This window comes from Mesoplodon bidens (genome assembly GCF_964165515.1).
Source record: "Mesoplodon bidens genome assembly, chromosome: 2".
In the NCBI taxonomy this organism is placed as follows: domain Eukaryota; kingdom Metazoa; phylum Chordata; class Mammalia; order Artiodactyla; family Ziphiidae; genus Mesoplodon; species Mesoplodon bidens.
The window spans coordinates 168,644,323-168,663,252 of record NC_138177.1 but is presented as its reverse complement, the minus strand read 5'-3'; the positions used below and the strand labels follow the sequence as shown (position 1 = coordinate 168,663,252).

The 18,930-nt window shown below is 49.0% G+C and overlaps 1 protein-coding gene across 1 annotated transcript; it reads right to left on the bottom strand.

The window, feature by feature from the left end:
* Nucleotides 1-15,960: 15,960 nt before the first annotated feature.
* ID3 (inhibitor of DNA binding 3) lies at nucleotides 15,961-17,594 on the bottom strand. The gene is made up of 3 exons (XM_081224189.1): nucleotides 17,199-17,594; nucleotides 17,002-17,084; nucleotides 15,961-16,449 (listed from the first exon to the last, which is right to left on the bottom strand). Exons 1-2 carry the CDS (start codon nucleotides 17,496-17,498, stop codon nucleotides 17,025-17,027), a joined length of 360 nt encoding a protein of 119 aa, XP_081080315.1. The 5' UTR covers nucleotides 17,499-17,594; the 3' UTR covers nucleotides 15,961-16,449; nucleotides 17,002-17,024.
* Nucleotides 17,595-18,930: the final 1,336 nt, after the last annotated feature.

Genomic DNA, 18,930 nt, shown 5'->3' with positions numbered 1-18,930 from the left:
ATCTGACCCACCCTTCAAGGCCCAACTCAAATGGTGGAGTGACAGGAACAAAGAGTCTGAAGTCAGACATCTTCTCAGTCCTTGGGAACACAACCCATGCTGTGTTTTCACCTTCATGCCCTCCTCCCTGAGAGTGCCGGGCACACAGTAGGTCTGCAGGAAGTGATGATGGTGTTAAGAGCTCACGTTTCCTGAACACTTCCTCAGTGTAAAGCACCAGACAGGCACTTTACATGCATTACTATACTGAAACCTCCCAACTATCCTATAACGTAGGTACAATAAGGAAACTGAGGCTCAAACATGTAGGGGATTTGAGCAAGGTTTGGTTAAAGAGGAAACCAGGATCTGAACTCAGATCTCTATCTCCCAAGGCACTGAGCCATTCTGAACAAAGAACTCAGCCCCAGAACCAACCCCACTGAAGGAGGGTATGTTCTGCCAGTGAACCCAGAGTTCCAGTACTGCAGGCATCGTTGGGGGTGGGAGGAGTGTGCCCACAACTAGATAAGTTAGGGATGCTTAGTCCCATTTTCCAGATGAGGAAGCTGAGGCACGGGGGACGTTAAATGAGACGGTACAGCTGGTAAGGGAGAAAGCCCTGTTCCAGCCAGACCCAAAAGCCCTAGAAAAGCCCCCAAACCAAAGCAAACTTCCATCGCAGCTGGTGTACCTCATCCCTGGTATATCTTCTCCTGAAAAAATGCCTCTGATTCCCTCTACTCAAAGCCCTACTTTTCAAAATATAAAATGCTTGATAGAAACTTCTTGAAGGCACAGGCCTCCTGTTCTGGGGCTCCCCAGTGTGTTAACTGTTCACATAAATCCAAAATCAGACAGAAGCCAAATCAGAGCTGTGGGAAGGAAGAGGGAAAAAAATCTCTGCTCCATCATATTTGTGCTTCTCTGTAAAGTCTTTTCCAACTATTCTAAAATGTGTTACTTTGGTAATTGGAGAGAAAAAGGTATTTTTTTTAAAAAAAGAAATAAGTTGCTGCTTCAGGGAAGTTCTGCTATTGATAATGATCCTTTCACTGGAAAACTGTTGGAATGTGAGGTTCATAGGTGCTCTGGACTGGCACATAGTAAATACTATATGAATGTTTGTTAAGTAAGTAAAACTCTGGGCCCTGACCCTCCATAAGCTGTGGGCTTTGGGGCATATCATTGCACTACTCTGAGCCTCAGTTTCTTCACCTGAGAAGTGGGGCAAATCATGGCTTCCTCATAGAGCTGTTGTGATAGTTGAAGTAAATCCGGGATGATACGAGAATGTGCTGTGTGTGTGTGTGTGTGTGTGTGTGTGTGTGTGTACGTTTGGCATAATATTACCAAAATGTATTGAGAAGATAAAGGATTTGAATGGACAATTCTCCAAAGAAGATATACAGAGGCCAATAAGTACATAAAAAGGTGCCCAATATCATTAGACATTAAGAAGTGAAAATCAAAGCCACAACAAGAGGGACTTCCCTGGTGGTCCAGCGGTTAGGACACCGCAGTTCCACGGCCGGGGGCATGGGTTTGATCCCTGATAGGGAACTAAGATTCTGCATGCCGCGCGGAGTGGCCAAAAAAAACACCCCACAACAAGATTCACACATACTAGAATGGCTATAATGAAAAAGAATGACAACAACAAGTATTGGCCAGGACATGTAGAAATTGGAGCCCTCATATATTGCTGGTGGGAATGTAAATTGATGTAGCAACGTTGGAAAACAGTTTGGCAGTTCCTCAAAAAGCTATACACAGAGTTACCATATGACCCAGGAATTCCACTCCTAGATATATTCCCAAGAGAACTGATGACAAATGTTTTCATAGCAGCATTATTCATAATGAGCAAAACTTGGAAACAACCCAAATGTCCATCAACTGATGACTGCTTAAATAAATGTGGTATATCCATACAGAGGGATATTATTCAGTCATAAAAAGAAATGAAGGGGACTTCCCTGGTGGTCCAGTTGTTAAGAATCTGCCTTCCAATGCAGGGGATGTGGGTTCGATCCCTGGCTGGGGAACTAAGATTCCTACATGCCGTTGGGCAACTAAGCCCACACGCACAACTAAAGATCCTGCATGCCGCAACAAAGATTCTGCGTGCTGTGACTAAGACCCGAGGCAGCCAAATAAATAAATTAATTAATTAAAACAAAACAAAGCAAAAAAGAAATGAACTACTGACACCTGCTACAGTGTGGTTGAGTCTTGAAAACATTATGCTAAGTGAAAGAAACCAGACACAAAAGGCTACATATTATATTATTACATTTACGTGAGATGTCTAGAGTAGGCAAACCTATAGAGACAGAAAGTTGATTAGTGCTGCCCGTGTGGGTCGATTTCATCTTACAGATGAGGAAACTGAAGCTTAGAGAGGCTAAGTTCCACTATGCCCACCTATCTGTGTGACTTTTGACTGGTGGCTTCACCTCCTAGAGGCTTAGTTTTCTCATCTATAAAATGGAGGTGATGACGAGCACCTGAAAGGGTGATTGCACATCCTTCATATTTGTTAGTTCATTTTCCCTTCTCTCTAGCCTTTGGGTGGAAGCTGGTGGGGTTGAAGGGTTAAGGCTGCCATCTAGCGGTGAACTCCAGTACCTGCCAAAAGCCTGCGAGGCTATCTATTAACAAGTTAACCCCCTATGGACTTAGGGAGGGGAAAAAGAATGTGAAAGATGCAGCCCCGCTGGGAAGGCCAGGGCTACCAGATTGGCCAAACTCTTTCCAGATGTTTCCAGACCCTGTAGATGTTTTTCACAGATGTTGAGTCTTTTGGAGGAGGACAGTCGGATTTAGGTCCCTGTAGAGGTGCCCAGAGGAGCTTGGGGAAGCACAACCTACAATTCATGGGATTATCAATTTATTCCCTCCTTTTCCCGAAGGAACTCTTTAGGTTTTTAAAAAGATTTATTTATTATTTATTTATTTTATTTATTTATTTTTGGCTGCGTCGGGTCTTAGTTGCAGCACGCGGGATCTCTGTTGATGCATGCGGGATATTTCGATGCTGCACGTGGGCTTCTCTCTAGTTGTGGCGGCGGGTTTTCTCTTCTCCAGCTGTGGTGTGTAGGTTCCAGAGCGTGTGAGCTCTGTAGTTTGAGGCATGGGGCCTCTCTAGCTGAGGTGAGTGAGCTCAGTAGTTGTGGCACGCGGGCTTAGTTGCCCCGTTGCAAGTGGGATCCTAGTTCCCTGACCAGGGATCCAACCCACGTCCCCTGCATTGTAAGGTGGATTCTTTACCACTGGACCACCAGGGAAGTCCCCCAGAAGGAACTCTTTAAAACACACATTTGCTTATGGTCTTGCAAATAGCTCCCAGCATGGCCTGACCACCCCACCCCCTGCCAGCCCCTCTGATCTTCAGCCTCCTTCACACAGGGACCTTAGGCTCTCATAAAACACACTTTTTCTGACAACCCCTCTGACCTCCCTGCTCACCCCGTAAGCCCACGGTATTCTCTCTGCTTGGGATGCTTCTCTCCACCTCTTCTACCAGGAAAAGAAGTCTGCTCTCAGACACAAGTTTCTCAGATACACAGCTCATTGAGAATGCTGTATACCCCATATGCACATGTGATCTCAAACAATGCTTAGTAAAAATGGGTGTATTTTCCATTGACAGATGAATGGATAAATAGGATGTGGTGCATATATATAATTGAATATTACTCCTCCATTAAAAAGAATAAAATAATGCCATTTGCAGCAACATGGGTGGACCTGGAGATTATCATACAAAGTGAAGTAAGTCAGACAAAGACAAATATAATATGATATTGCTTACATGTGGAATCTAAAAAAAGATACACATGAACTTATTTACGAGACAGAAACAGACTCACAGACTTACAGAATGAACTTATGGTTACCAGGAAGCAAGGTGGTAACCAGGGGGCAGGATAGATTGGGAGTCTGGGATTGACATGTACACAGTGATATACTTAAAATAGATAGCCAACAAGGACCTACTGTATAGCACAGGGAACGTTGCTCAATATTCTGTAATAACCTAAATGGGAAAAGCATTTGAAAAAGAATAGATACATGTATATGTAAAACTGAACCACTTTGATGTACACCTGAAACTAACACAACATTGTTAATTAACTATGCTCCAATATAAAATAAAAAAAATTTTTAAATGGGTGTATTTTAACTCTTTAGTTGAACAGAATTGAAGCCTGGGACAGCAACATTAAGAATCCAGATCAATTATTAACATAAAAAAACAAGACTCAGAAGTATTTTGAAATAAGCAAGACATTCAGTCTTTGGGGTCCAAGTGGTATTGGCCACAGTATGAGTATGTGTGGTGATAGCTTACAGCACCCATTTCTCAGAAGCTGACTCTGATCCCTGCTCCCCACCTCCTGTTAGGAATCTCAATCTGTCATCATTTCATATTGTAATTGTTTTTCTGTTCTGTCCTTCCCCACCAGATTTAAGTCACTCCTTGTCTTCTTTATCTTCACACCCCAGTATCCAGCCCAGTGCCCATCGTGGAGTAGAAGCCCAAGAATTGCTTATTGAACTGAACTCAGTGAAAGATTTTTGGAATAGTTGAGAGGCTACTTGGCCACTGTCAGAGGCTCTGTGACTCTGCAAGCCAAAGAGGTCGCCAGGGTCAGAATTCTCAGGTATATCTTATTCCTGGTTTATGGAGAGAGGAGAAGTATCCCTCTGCCCCCATGATCATTCCTCCCCCAAAATGCAGATAAAAATGATACAAATAGTAGTAAAGCAAGTATATTCATACCCCAAATCCACTTCAGTTACCATGAAGTGGTACCATAGCCCTAAGAAGAAGCCACAATTAGCCCCATTTTACAGGTGAAAGAACTGAGGCCAGGAGTAGCTCAAGATATGCCTGAAGGCACACAGCTTAAGAAGTGTCAGGGCACAGAATTTTATTTACTATGTGCCAGTCACTGTTCTGAAGGCTTATAAATCTTATTTTATATAATCCTCATAACATCCCTATGAAGTATTGTTATCACTCCCACTTTACATATGAAGAAACTGAGACTCAGAGAGTTTAGGAACTTTTCCCAAGATCACAGGGCTGGTGATGGTGGAGCAGGTTTTGAGCCAGGGCAGTCTGGGTTCACCCTCTCAACCACTCTGCTACCTTTCCTTCCTTCTGGATATCGTCTGAAAGCCTTGGCTTCAGCATGTATAAGTAGGATAAGAACACCCACATCTCAGAGTGGCTGTGAGGATTAGATCTGCGTGTGGGCGTCTCTAGATACCAAGGAAAAAGAGGTAATAATTTTTGTTCCTCTTGAGAGCCGAAGCTGACAATTGCAGCAACTGGCCACCAGGGGGAAATCATGCGCTGAAGACCTAATACCTTCCCAGGCCCTGGTTCCATGGTTAACAATTCCGCTGAGACCTTACTTTCCCTGTGCCCAACCCTGTAATCAATGACATCTCACCAGTGCAGAACCTCAAAGAACTAACCTTCTTGCAAAAGAAATAAGGTTTAGGCCTTAAACGCATCCAAGGCCCCTTTGCCAACACCAGTTCTGGGAGGATGTATGTTGTGGGGAGCCCAGCTGTGTCCCACTTGGTGGTGGCAGTGGTGGGGGGTGGTGATTATCAGGAGTGCCCCTTCTGCTGGAGGCTGGGCTCCTGGAGCCACAGCTGCAGGGTGAAGGGTGGCAGGGAGGGCTTTGAAATTGTCTCCCTAGGGATTTCCATGGTTACAGATTGATGCCGGCAGACCACTAGGCTGGGTCCTTTATCTGTATTGTCTCGTGGGGAGACAATGGGCTTTAGGGATGGGGGGGCCCTCCATGCAGATCACTGCTGCAGCAGGGCCCTTGTGTGCCCTGCTCTGTGAATCTCCTGACCCCGGATTCTGGGGCTGAGAGACTGGGGCATGGGGGTCAGCCTTGGCAATCACTCCTTGCTTTAGGGTACAACACTACTGCTGCAGAGACTTGGGAGAGGCCATCTTTCAGGCTCCAAAACACAAAGCTGCAGAGGCCACAGGGTATTCAATAAAAAGCACACATTTTGGAGTCAGCCCTGATTGTATCATGATTCTGACTTGGACAAGTTATTTTACCTGCCTGAGTGTCAGTTTCCTCATCTGGAAAGTGGGGGCAGCACCTGCTTTATAAAATTACTGTGAGGAAGCATTAAGCACAAAGCCTGGTGTCAAGATGCTCAGAGAGGACCTGAGCTCAGACGGGCTCATAGCATATCCGGGTCATAGGACCAGCTCTGTCACTCACTCTGTGGCCTTAACCAAGGCCCTTCTCCTCTCTGGGCCCTAGCTGCCCCATGTGTGACTTGGGGACTTTGAAAGGTTTATCAAGGATGAGATGAAATGATGATAAGAAAATGCTTGGAAAAATAGAAATCAAACCTTGAACACACAACTCTGCCTTCCAGGACTTAAAGGTACTTGTAATATACAGCACATGATCATAGGGGGCATGTGGCATTTGGGTGAGTTGAATCTTTGGAGCTACGGCAGAAAAGGGAGATTATTTAGGAGGCGGGACCTGCAGGGTCTCAGAGTCAGGGAGTTATTCCAGAAAGATCTGCCACACTGATTAACAAAAGAAACAAAAGCATAGAGAGGGAATTCCCTGGTGGTCCAGTGGTTAGGACTCCGTGCTTTTCACTGCTGAGCACACAGGTTTGATCCCCGGTGGGGGAACTAAGATCCCACAAGCCTCGGGGAACAGCCCCCCCCCAAAAAAAATAGCACAGAGAACTGAAGGGACTCAGCTCTCTGCCACCCAGTTTAATCACCTTGTCCTGTCACCAGCTTCTTCTCCAAGGAAAGGGTGTGTCTAGGTGGAGAGGAAAGGAAGGAGTAAGGGAAATTTATTGTCACTTATGGGACACGTTTAAATGAGGCTAAGTTGATCGTTAGCCCCATTTTATAGATAAGGAAACTAAAGATTGCTATTATGGTTATTCAACTGGATTGGCCAACCAATGTATAAGACCCCAAAATAAAAATAATTTGCCTGCAGAATGGAAGACAGAACTTGCTCAAGGGAAAAGTAAAACAATCCCTTCACCTTTAAATAATCAGCAGAGGGACTTCCCTGGTGGCGCAGTGAATGGGACTCTGCTCCCAATGCAGGGGGCCCAAGTTGGATCCCTGGTCAGGGAACTAGATCCTACCTGCATGACGCAAGTAAGAGGTTTGCATGCTGCAACTAAGGAGCCCACATGCTGCAACTAAAGAGCCCACCTGCCACAACTAAGACCCGGTGCAACCAAATAAATAAATAAATACATATTTTTAAAATAAATAAATAATCAGCAGAGGGAATCAAAAACTTTTAAATGTCTATCACTCATCCTTCCATTAAGATGACTTAGCCCAGAGTCTTGCACACAGTAAGTATTCAGGAAATGAAAGTTCTTATCACCACTACTGTTTTTATTAAATTTACTGCGACACATTCAATGCAGGGGATACAAAGGTAAATAAAACTCCCTCCTGTCTTTGAGGAATTCAGCTTACTGAGAGGGAAAGGGGGGGTGCAAAAAATAATCTCTTACACCTGCTGGACTTTACAATGTACAAACCACTTTTACATGCATCATCTCACTGAATTCTCAAAACAATCTCATGAGGAAGGCATTTTTCCCATTTTAGAGATAAGGAAACTGAGGCTCAGTGGGCTCCAATGACTTGCCCAGACATTGTAAAATATGAATAAAAGAGGAAAGAAACTAATTTTAGGAGGAAAACCACCTTTATTGGATGAACAGATGTGTTTAAAAAGCAATAAAGAAAAACAAAGCAATAAAGTATATTAATTATATAAGGCACAAAGACCATAATCCGGTTTTATTAAAGAATATAAAAAAGATACCTCTTACCGAGTTAAAAAAACAGCCAGGCTTTGAAGAACTCTCACTCATGGAGCAACGACTACGTGCCAGGCACTTTTTGTGCATTTCTTTAATCCTCACAGCAACCCTGAAAGGTAGAAACGGTTAGCCCCCCTTCACAGATGAGAAGCCAAAGCTCAGAGAGGTGAAGCTAGTGCATAGCAAGGAGGGGTGAGAACGAGTACTGAGACCTGGGCTCTGATGCTCAGGTTATGAGCTAGAGCCAGGGCTTCCTCCCAGGTCAGTTTTGCCAAGGAAATCTCCTGCTGAGAGGTGAGCACAGCTTCTTGTCTCCCTCCACAGAGCACGGTGAGTGGGAGGGAGGTGCAGGCAGCTCTCCAAGGTAAGAGGAAGCAGCACAGCATAGCATGGCCTTCTTCACAGTGTGTGCGCGTGTGTCCTCATGCATGTGTGTGTGTACACGCACATGTGTGGCTGTGTGTGCAGTTGGCTGGGCTCTGGGTCTCACAAAACCATATGATTGATCTGTACGTCTTCCTGAAATGTCAATCTTATTTTTTAAAAATTGAGACATTACAATGCTATATAAAAGCACAGGTGGCTATAGAATGTATGAGAACACACTTCACGTGGTATGCTAAGATAAGGAATGACAGCTAGCATTTGGGGGGTTCCTATTACGCGTCAAGCATTAGACTGAGAGTGCTGTGTGTTAACTAATTTAATCCTCACAAAGTAGGGACTTTTATTATCCCCATTTTATAGGTGCAGACACTGCGGATGAAGGAAGCTAAGGAATTTGCCCAAGTTCACGCTGCTAGTGGGGGACTGCAGGCACTCATAGGCGTTTCAGTAGCCAAATATTGTAGGTTCAATTGAAAGTTTACTAAAAGATTCACAGGGACTTCCCTGGCGGTCCACTGGTTAAAACTCCATGCTTCCAAGGCAGGGGGGTGCGGGTTAGATCTCTGGTCAGGGAACTAAGATCCCACATGCTGCAAGGCGGGGACAAAAAAAAAAAAAAAAATCCAAAAAGATTCACAGATGAGGATGATGACAAAGAAGCATGTGGCTCCTGCCCCACTGGATCTTGATAAAATTATAAGGGCTGGGCTTCCCTGGTGGCACAGTGGTTGAGTCCGCCTCCCGATGCAGGGGACACAGGTTCGTGCCCCGGTCCGGGAAGATCCCACATGCAGCGGAGCAGCTGGGCCCGTGAGCCATGGCGCTGAGCCTGCGCGTCCGGAGCCTGTGCTCTGCAGCGGGAGAGGCCACAGCAGTGAGAGGCCCGCGTACCGCAAAAAAAAAAAATTATGAGGGCTGCCAATTTCAAGCATCTCATCTGTGCCAGGTGCTCTATCTCTACTGTCTTATTTAATTCCTACAACAACCCTATGAAAGAGGTACTATTGGGAGTTTCAGATGAAAAACTGAGGCTCAGAGAGGTGGTCACACGGCTAAGAAGTGGCAGAGACAGGTCTGTCTGATCACAAAGCTCCTGCCACGTTCAGCCTCCAGGTCCTCTGGCCTCTGGGTCATGTCCTTCCTACCCCAAACCCCAACCCCCATTCTCTTCTAAAAAGGGGTGCTTTCATGAGTAAGCTGGCTCTGGCTCAGGCTGAGCCTGGGTCTAAAGCTCTGTCCTTCTACCAGCTGAAAACACATTTGTCATGAAATAATTACAAATCCCAATAATGAGAAAGTAGTAGCTGGGCACGGACTGGGAGTGTGAAGATCTGGTTTTTAATCTCTAGGTCTGTGAGGGGGTCTTTCTCTATGACATTGGATGAGTTGCTTACCCCCTCTGGGACTCCAGTTTCTCCATCTGTGAAACGGGACTATTCCTAACTCCATCTGTGACTTACTGAGTGCCTCCATGTGCTGGCAGGCTTCTCAGTGCTTTACCTTTAGTGCCTCACTAAATACTTAGCAGGACTCTGTGGTGGCTCTGTGCTGGTTCTCTGAGGCTCAGAGAGGGAAAGGAGCTTGTCCAAGGTGGCAGAGCCTGGGAGTGGAGATGCTGGACTGCAGCCCTGCTTCTTAAGTCCGTGCACTATTTCTCAAGGCACCAAGCTGTCCTGCTGATCAGATACTCCTGTGTGTGTGTGAAAGGCCTCTGAAGAACACACATGCTAGAAAGGCAGTGCTGAGATGCTGGGATTGGATTATGCCAACAATACTGCCACCCGGAAAGATGAGGGAGGAATCATGTGAGGAATCTGACAACCATACCCAGCAAGCTCTGCGGATGATGTCACCCAGGGCCTACCAAGTGCCAGGCGCTTTACATATGTCGTCTGCTTTAAACATCACAGCAGCCATCTAAGGCTCTGAGAGGATAAATAACTTACCTGTGATGGCATGGCTAACACATGACAAAGCTAGGATTTCAGCCAGCATCTCTCTGATTCCCAAACTCACAGAAACTACGGGAGGGCTGTGGGGTCTGGCTGAGGCCAATTCTGTGTGACCATTGGTTTGTACAAAGTTAAAAGAACTGCAGGGAATTCCCTGGCGGTCCAGTGGTTAGGACTCGGCGCTTTCACTGCTGTGGCTCGGGTTCTAAGTCCCTGGCTGGGGAACTAAGATCCTGCAAGCCGTGGGGCACGACCAAAAAATATATAAAATTAAATAAAATTAAAAACTGCAGACATCAACAGGACTGGATGTGGAAGCTATGTTGGAGACCTGGGCTCTGACACTTACTCCAGGGACCTCTGGCAGGTCCCTTAATATCTGTGAGCCTCACAGGGGTGAAATGGAGGCAGTCCCCTGGTCTCGCATTACCACATAGACTAAAATGCTGTGTACTAGTGAATGGCCTTTCTTGCTTTCTTTCTGCTGTCTTTGAATGTGGAGTCAAACTTGTTGAGGGAAATGTGATGGACAGGAGTCAGGACCAACATTTAGGCCCCTCAGGGCCCACCTGGATGAACCCTGGGTGGAAGCTGGGATCAACCCTTCATGCATCTGGACCCAAAGCAGGAACTGCCAGGGACCATGGTAGGGAAGAGACGTGTGTGAGCGGTGGTGGAGGGGACTGTCTGTCTTGATGGTCCCTAAGTACTTGTCTCCTCCCCTCAGAACCTATAGTGGCCAAGTACCCAGTGTCTTGAAACCTTTTTTTTTTTTTTAAATGCTAAAAATGGCATAGGCTGGAAACAAAACCAGGTTCAGGAAGAACCTGGATCGGTGAGCGGGCAGGTTATTCTGGGGAGTCTGCCTTGGGTACCCTCATTGCCACACAACACACACTTTTAGCCCCAAACTGACCAACTGCCAGCTGGCCAGCGACCACCTCAACTTAGGGTAATGAGTTCCATATGTTTCCATAAGAACCCAGCTAAGCTTTTCCCCAGCAGTTCTTAAAAAGTGTTCTCTCTCCTCCCTGGCTTCACTTGGCCACCCTTGTTTCATTTGCTCCGAATGAGGGCGCGAGGGAGGGGGCTGGGTGGCAATGACAAGGAGACAATGCTTTAGGGAGTCACCATTCCCTGACTTCACATTTCCAGATCCTCAGGTGAGGATCTGCGCAGTCCACCAGCCCCTGGCAGTCCCTCTGTGAGAGCTGTGTGATTCCTGAAGCCTCTCAGGGCCTCAGCTGCCCCATCTCTAAAGTGGGAATAGCAATCCTTGCTCTGGAGAGGCAGAGTATCACACGAAGTTTCCTAGATACAAAGTTAGGAGGCATGGGCTCGAGTCCTGTCTTTTATTTTGGCCACGCTTGCGGGATATTAGTTCCCCCACCAGGGATTGAACCTGGGTCACGGCAGTGAAAGTGCTGAGTCCTAACCACTGGACCGCCAGGGAATTCCCTCAAGTTCTGTCTTGACCACGAATTTGCTGTGTGTCCCTGAGCAGGCTCCTTCCCCTCTTGGGCCACATGTGTGACCTCTAAGGGTCCTTCCATTCCTGACAGCCTTTAGGTTTATGAACAAATGACAGAAAGGTACAGGGAAGAGCATCAACTTACCTGTTAAACATGGGTGGCTCCAAGGCCGGATCCCTTGGAAGCCCAAGGCCCCCCTGCCACGGCCAGTGTTACTGCCAGTCTGACCATGGCCTGGCCCAAGGAGGGTTTTGCCTCCAGGCTCTGGCACAAGGTAGGAGCAGGGTGGTGTTGAGGACAGGGAGTGTCCCAGATGGATGGGCAGCTCCACAGCCTGGGTGATGCAGGGAGAGGCTATGGTCAGCCCCCAGACATGGAGAGATATGAATCCGAGTTCAGAGAGCTACAGCGCCGCCTTCCCCTTATCTGGCTTACCAAAGGCAACCCCTAAATTTTGGTCTCTGGGTGACCTACTACCCTGATCCAGACTGTCCACTGACTCTACCCAAAGACTGACTCACTAGCCTTGGCCGCTGATGCTATTCAGACTAACCCTCACACCCTGTCTATTAAGCCCAGCCACAGACTGACGGCTGCCAACTTCTACCCACTCTATCTCCAAACCTTGCCAGTCTGGCTGAACCCCAATTCTGGCCACACTCTGACCCCTCACTCTGCTTTCAGACTGACCCCTGATTTCGGTCACAAAGTGACCCCCTGACCTTGCCACTGACTGACCCTTAACAGCAGAAATAATCAGAGAACAATTAAATGCTAAACTCTAAGTAAAATAGGACAGGGAGGAGAGTCGGGCGGGGTGGGGAGGGAGACTGGGCGGAGGGTAGAGGCTTGGCGGAGGGCACAGGCTTCCCGGAGGACCCCGGTGGGCCTGGGGCCACACTCGGAAGGTCAGAGAGGCCTTGTGCGGGGCACGTCGCAGGCGCTCGAGGAATGCGAGTTGCCTGAAAGAATGAAGGAAGGAAGGAACGGGGTGCGATCCAGGGCGGCAGCCCGGCCCGGGCAAAGCTGCCGAGGCAGGAAGCGGGGTGGGGGCGCGCCGAGGCTGCAGCGGCCCGAGCGCAGCTGGGGGCAGCGGGAGAGCAGTCGGGTCAGCAACTCCGCTGGGTGGGGGGCCCCCCAGGCCGGGAGGCTGGGAACCGGGAGGCCGCGCTGCTGGCAGAGTGGCTGGGGCGCCGCGAGGCTCCGGATGGGCTGGGAGCCCCGCCCGCAGGCTGCGGAGGGAGCCGGAGCCGGAGCCAGAGCGGAGCCAGCGCTCAGACATCCGGGCGCCAGCGAACACCTGCGAGCGGCCCCCAGGGCCCGCGGGGGGAGCGCGGGTCGCCGGGCCGGGGGCGGGGCCAGCTAGGCTCCGCCCAGCCGGGCTCTGGGCCACGTGGGCCGAGCCTCCGCCCCTGCCCCGGCGCAGAGAAGAGGCTGAGGGGAACGCCTCTCCCAGTAGAGCAGGGAGCGGGCCGAGCGGACCCGAAGGCGCAGTTCTGCGAGAAAGAGAGAGCGAAAGGAGGATTTAGGGTGTAGCCTGGGGAATGGAGAAGAGTGGTAGCCATGAGAGGTGATGAGACCGGGAAGACAGATAATTGACGGTTGTCCGGCACATCCACAGCTAAGGAGAGCTGTAACTGGCCTTCTCGGAAAGGGCACCATCTCCAGTGTCACAGGCATGAATTTGAATCCCTGCTTTGTTACTTAGGAGCCGTGTGGCCACGGGCAAGTTACTTCGCCTGTTCTGAACCTGTTTTTTTATTGACACAGTAAGAATCCCTTCCAAAAGTCCGTTTTTCAGAGCTGATGCAATAGTGAACTGTAAGACTCAGTTAATAGAGAATCTTGTATTTTCAGGGAGCCTGGTAGATGCTTTACGCATGTTATTTTTAATCCGAACCACAGGCCTGCAAAGGGAGTACCATCATCCCACTTCACAAATAAGAGGGAGACCTGGGGTGGGCTTAGGTCTTTCATTCAGCAAGCACTTACTGGGGACCAAATATGTGCCAGGTAAAGGGAATGGTGAGGGGAAAAAATTGGCCTGGAGTAGAGGTAAGAACATGGACTAGATGGTGCTGGATGGTGCCTTGCTGTGGCACTCCCTTGCTTTGTGACCTGGATCAAGTTAATCAGCCTCTCTGAATCTGTTTCCTCTGTAAAATGGGAATAATGATACCCACTTTGCTGGGTTGTGGTGAGGATTAGAAAAAATTAAGATAAAATAGAGCCTGGCACCTGGTAGGCATTTGATAGGTGTTTATGGCAGAAGACAACTATCCTGAGTTTTCTCACCTAAGGTCAAATTGCTTTCACTCCCTAATGACTAATGAATTGGTGTACTGGTTTCAACGTTTGTCCCAGCCACCTGACCAGCTCAGTCTCGGAGGACCTTACAGGCAATTTCCTTGGAATTAGCTTAATAATACCTTGTAGGTGTGTGATGCATTTCAAAGGACTTTCCCACCATTATCTCTGTCCAGGGAGGTAGCAGTGCAAGAACCGCCAGCTGCTGGGCAAGGGAGGAGAGAGGCTGGGAGAGGTGAGGTGTCTTGCTCAAGCTCACATGGCAGATGAGCGATTCAGCTCTTCCTAGCCTTCCACAGTCCCGCAACTTCCGAGCAGGAAGCAGCATACTGTGGCAGAAAGGGCACAGGACGTTGAGTTCAGTGCCTGGCTTTACTGCAATTAATGGTGTAATGTGGGGCCGGGTGCCTCAGAATTGTTTTCTCAATATCAGCATTCTCATACAGATGTGGAAACCGAGGCTGAATAGACGCAGTTGCTAGCTTGCAGTCAAACTGCTAGTATGTGGCAGACAAGGATTTGCACCCTTGTGTGGCTGACTCCAGAGCCACCAGAGGACACCGAACAAATGATCCAAGGTAGACCCAGCCTGGGTCTTGTACTTACTTGGTTTGAAGCAAGAGTTCCTCACATGGGGTGTGAGGGCTTCCCAGGGCATTGGAGGTATACTATTGCTCTGCAAAGTTTGTGTGTGTGTGTGTGTGTGTATCTTCTGAAGAGAGCATTCATACCTTACATCAGATCATCAGAGAAGACCAGGAAACAGGCTAAGAACACTGGTCAGCTAGGAGGGTGGTTTGCAGAGACAAAGGTTGCCTCCCCTCCACGTGCCCCTGTTCGCCCCTGAAAGCTCACCAGGGTTAAGGCATGAAGGTGGGTGATGACGTGACCTGTTTGTTATGGAATATTGAAGTAACTCATGCCAGTGGCCAACACACATGAGATCATATCATAAACGGGAATCTCGTGAGGCCAGGTGCCTGGTGGAACCCACCTGGGGAAGTGCCAGGTGGGGGCAAAGGAGGATGGCATGGTTTGGGGGTCTTGCCCTCTGCCTGCCTCTCAGGCCTGGCTCCATGGAATAGCCAGTCTCAGACCCTGCTCCTGTCCACTGCTATCATAGTCACTGTAGTTAAGGTTAAAATCCCATCTCTGCCTCTCAAGGGGTTGTGTGAACCTGGCTCCAACCCATTATCCATGAGCCTCAATTTTTCCATTTCTGAAATAGGGCTAAAGATGCTTACAGAATAGGCTCCCAATGGAGATACGAGGAGGATATACCAGAAATAAGGGCTGTAGGGCCTCTTCCTCAAATTCCCAGTCTAGGCTCAGAGTCTTCAACTACCTGGTGGTAGAGGGATTTGTTCCCATATTTCCCAACCAGCACCAAAATCCTGATCAGATTGGCTGAGGATTTGAGGGAAGAGACCCCTCTCCTATTTTCTCCAACTTTGAAAGCCCAAGAAAAAATTAAAACAGAGAACGTGAAAAGGGAAATGAAACCAAGCCCAATGATCCATTTATTCAGTTCTGAAATGGGTCTATCAACCACCAACCCTGCCTGGGCACCAGGTGAGGCTTCTCTTCCACATCCCCTGCTAGAAAGACATCATGAATAGTTAATGGCGTTGAAGAAGACAGCCATCTGCTAGTTAGCAAAACAGCTCTCAAAATACCTAAGAACTGAGACTCAGGAGACCCAATTTCTATCCTGAGCCCCCAACTTGCTGGGTGAGCTTGTGCCAGTCACTTCCCTTCTCCAGTCTTCCCTCACTTGTTAAATGAGACAGGACAAGGCTCTTCTTTGCACCCAATGGATGTGGGGCTCCCCCCCTTCCCCGGCCTTAGCTGGGTATTCTCCCATCTCCCTTTTAAGGGAATAAGCAAGTTTGCTTTTCCCAAGCTCCAAGACATTAATTTAGTCCCCCTAAATTCAGTCTTGTGAGAAAGTGTTAGCACTTAAGGAATCAAATTACATACACAAGTGTTTAAAAACCGTTTATTATGCAAAATGTTAACTTTTATAAAAAGTTTAATATACATCGCATGGTTACAGAAAGTCACCTTCCTGCAAAAAAGGTACAAAAGCTAAATACTCTATTATAGAGTTCATAATCAGGGCAACAGAGCCTTTCTCCAAGGAGACCAGAAGACCAGCTCTACCGCTGCCTTGCCAGAGTTTGGAGAGCAGCCAGCCCCGCCCCCCATACACCTCCACACACTGAAAGACAGTCTTTAAACTTGGGGGTGGGGTGAGGGCTGGGGGAGGTTGCCCAGCTGGTGCCCAGAGCTAGCTCTGGCTCTTTAGGCCACCCAAGTTCACAGTCCTTCGCTCCCGGGCGCAGGTCCAGCCTCGAGGCAGGGGTTTGGGGAAGTCAAGTGGGCAGGGCGAGGTTGGGGCCCATCCATGCCCTCGGGCTTCCGGCCGTAGAGGGTCCCGGGTCCCAGGCGGAACGGGCGCCAGCACCTGCGTTCTGGGCGGGGGAGGAAAGAAGACCAGGGAGCCGTCAGTTTCCGCCGAGCGCGCCGAGGCGGGGGCCGGCCGCAGACTGGCCGGCGCCAAGGAGGAAACTTGGTCTCTACCTCCAGCTGATAACTCCGCGCCCCACGCTGCCCCCACCCAGTTGGCGCCAAAGGACCACAGGCGGAGCTTGCACCATCCCTCCCTCTTGGAATTAACACTAGCTGGGAGGGGGCTGAGGAAAACACGGATCCTTTAAGGACTCCAAGCTACAAACAGACTGGCTACTTTATTTAGTCGGACCCGCGCCTACTTTCTCGCGTCTTTGGCCACTAGGGAAGGCAGGGACACCGTGTGTTTAAGGTTGAAACGAACACTGGATGGGAATTAGTTCCGTCATTCATTTGATGTGACCACGGGCAAGTCACTTGCACCTCTCTGGACTCGGTTTGCCTAAACCGAGGGGGCGCGGTAATCCCTTAAAAGGCCTACCAACTCCAGGATTTGCCACTTAAGCACCAGCTGCTCCCCTTCCCCGCTCCCGGGAGAAGGCGTGGATACTCACCTGGAGGCGCCAGGACGTCCAGGTCAGTGGCAGAAGCTCCTTTGGTCGTTGGAGATCACAAGTTCCGGAGCAAGCTCGGCTGTCTGAGAGAAGGAAAACGGGAGAGTTATGCACGACGCTAGGAAGTTCTAGGGGTCCCGCAGCATCCCAGCCCTGGAGCTCAGCCCCGCCCCTGCTCCAAGCACGCCCACGCGCACCTGGATGGGAAGATGCGGGCCGTCTGGGGGTCCAGGAGCGGGCTCGGCCAGGACCACCTGAAGGTCGAGGATGTAGTCGATGACGCGCTGCAGGATTTCCACCTGGCTAAGCTGAGTGCCTCGCGGGACTCCGGGTACCAGTTCCCGCAGACGCGAGTAGCAGTGGTTCATGTCGTCAAGCAGGCTCAGCGGCTCCTCAGCTGCCGGGCTCTTGCCGCGGCCCCGCGCGATGGCCAGGCTGCGTTCCGACAGGCAGCACACCGCCTCGTAGCAGCCGCGCACCGGGCTCAGCGCCTTCATATTGAGGAATGAGGTTGGAAGTGCCGAAAGAAGCAAAAAGCCAAAGAATCCCTTGAGCAGCTAGCAACGCGGGCACTCTCACGGAGGTCCGCAGTTATAGAGCCCGCCTGGAAGGCACGCCCCCTTATGCAAAACAGCCCGCCTTGGCCCCGCCTCCGTCGACCCTAGGCGTTCACAGCCCGGGTAAATTGCAAACAGGCTTCCTCTGGCGGGTCTGACGCCGAATACCGCGGAGCCGCGGATTCAAAGAATGAGGAAGCGCTGATACAGAGGAGAGGCGGGCCTCTTTGCCAGAAAGGATTTAAAAAATCACTTAAAACCATTAACTTTAAGAATTTGCCTTTTCCTGGCAGCGCCCCAGATCTTAGAGCTCCCCTGCCCCCTGCCAGTCCACCCACAGCCCAACACTGGTTCGAACTCACAGTCCTCCGAGGTCGTAAATCCCCGAACAGCAAAGAAGCTTTTTTTTTTTTTTTTGGTAAGCAAAAGATTTTTCAAGGGAAACTTGTAAGGAATTAGTGCCGCCTTGTTCCCCAATTTGCTGTTCGTCTGACCTCCAGACTCACTGGCGTCAGGAATTATCTTGTGACCAGAGGGGAAAAAAATTAATTGCGGTGAAGCTGAGGTTACAATGAAGAAAACAGATTTGGGCTAGGCGCTGAGATTGCAGAAGGAGGAGGGGAAGGGGGTTTGAGCAAAGAACACTATTTATTTGAGCAACAGGGGGAAAGAAAAAAAAAAGAAAGAAAGCAGCCTGAATCGTGCTTTTTGCATGGGGAAGGAAGAGAGCTCCCATTCTCTGGCCCCATGCACTCCATAAGGAGCCAAATATATGCCCAGTTATATTTTGGAAGCGAGTTTGATTAGAATTTTGGACAGGGTTTTGAGTTGGGGTGCAGAAGGGATGATTTCTAAATAACCTTTTTAGGAGTTCCCGTTAGGTCAGCAAATCTCTTTTAACTCTCACTTCTCCCTTCCCCCATTCTCCACACACCTCTATGCGGAAAACAATAGTTTGGTAATTTCATCACTCTATTGTCTATCCCTCTCTGCTATGGAAGGGCAGGCCACCTGGACTGGATTATTCTTAGCCTTGCTGAAATGGCTCCAGCTCTATCTGAGAGTCCAGGAAAGGGACCACGGGACAGGCAAGTAAGCCCCGTATCGCAACGGGACATTGCATTCAGTATTCTTTGCTTGTCATCTTGTCATTTCCAAGGACTTTTGGGATTCTGCAGCCTCAGAATGCTGGTTTCCATCATGGAACTGGCCAGGTGGGATCCCCCAATGGTTGCTTCCTTAATCAGTCAGTTGGTAAATATTTATGGAGTCGCTTCACATAAAACAGTGGCTCCTGCTCTCAAGAATCTCACAATTTGGGGAGACAAGATTAACACAGGAAACAATTAAGAGTTCTATAGTATGTGGCACT

Coding starts and splice junctions, on each gene's coding strand:
- ID3 (XM_081224189.1), bottom strand. CDS start 17,498: ATGAAGGCGCTGAGCCCGGTGCGCGGCTGCTACGAGGCGGTGTGCTGC. Junction 17,085..17,198: donor GCCCGCATCTTCCCATCCAG/GTGCGCGTGGGC, acceptor TCCTTCTCTCAG/ACAGCCGAGCTTGCTCCGGA.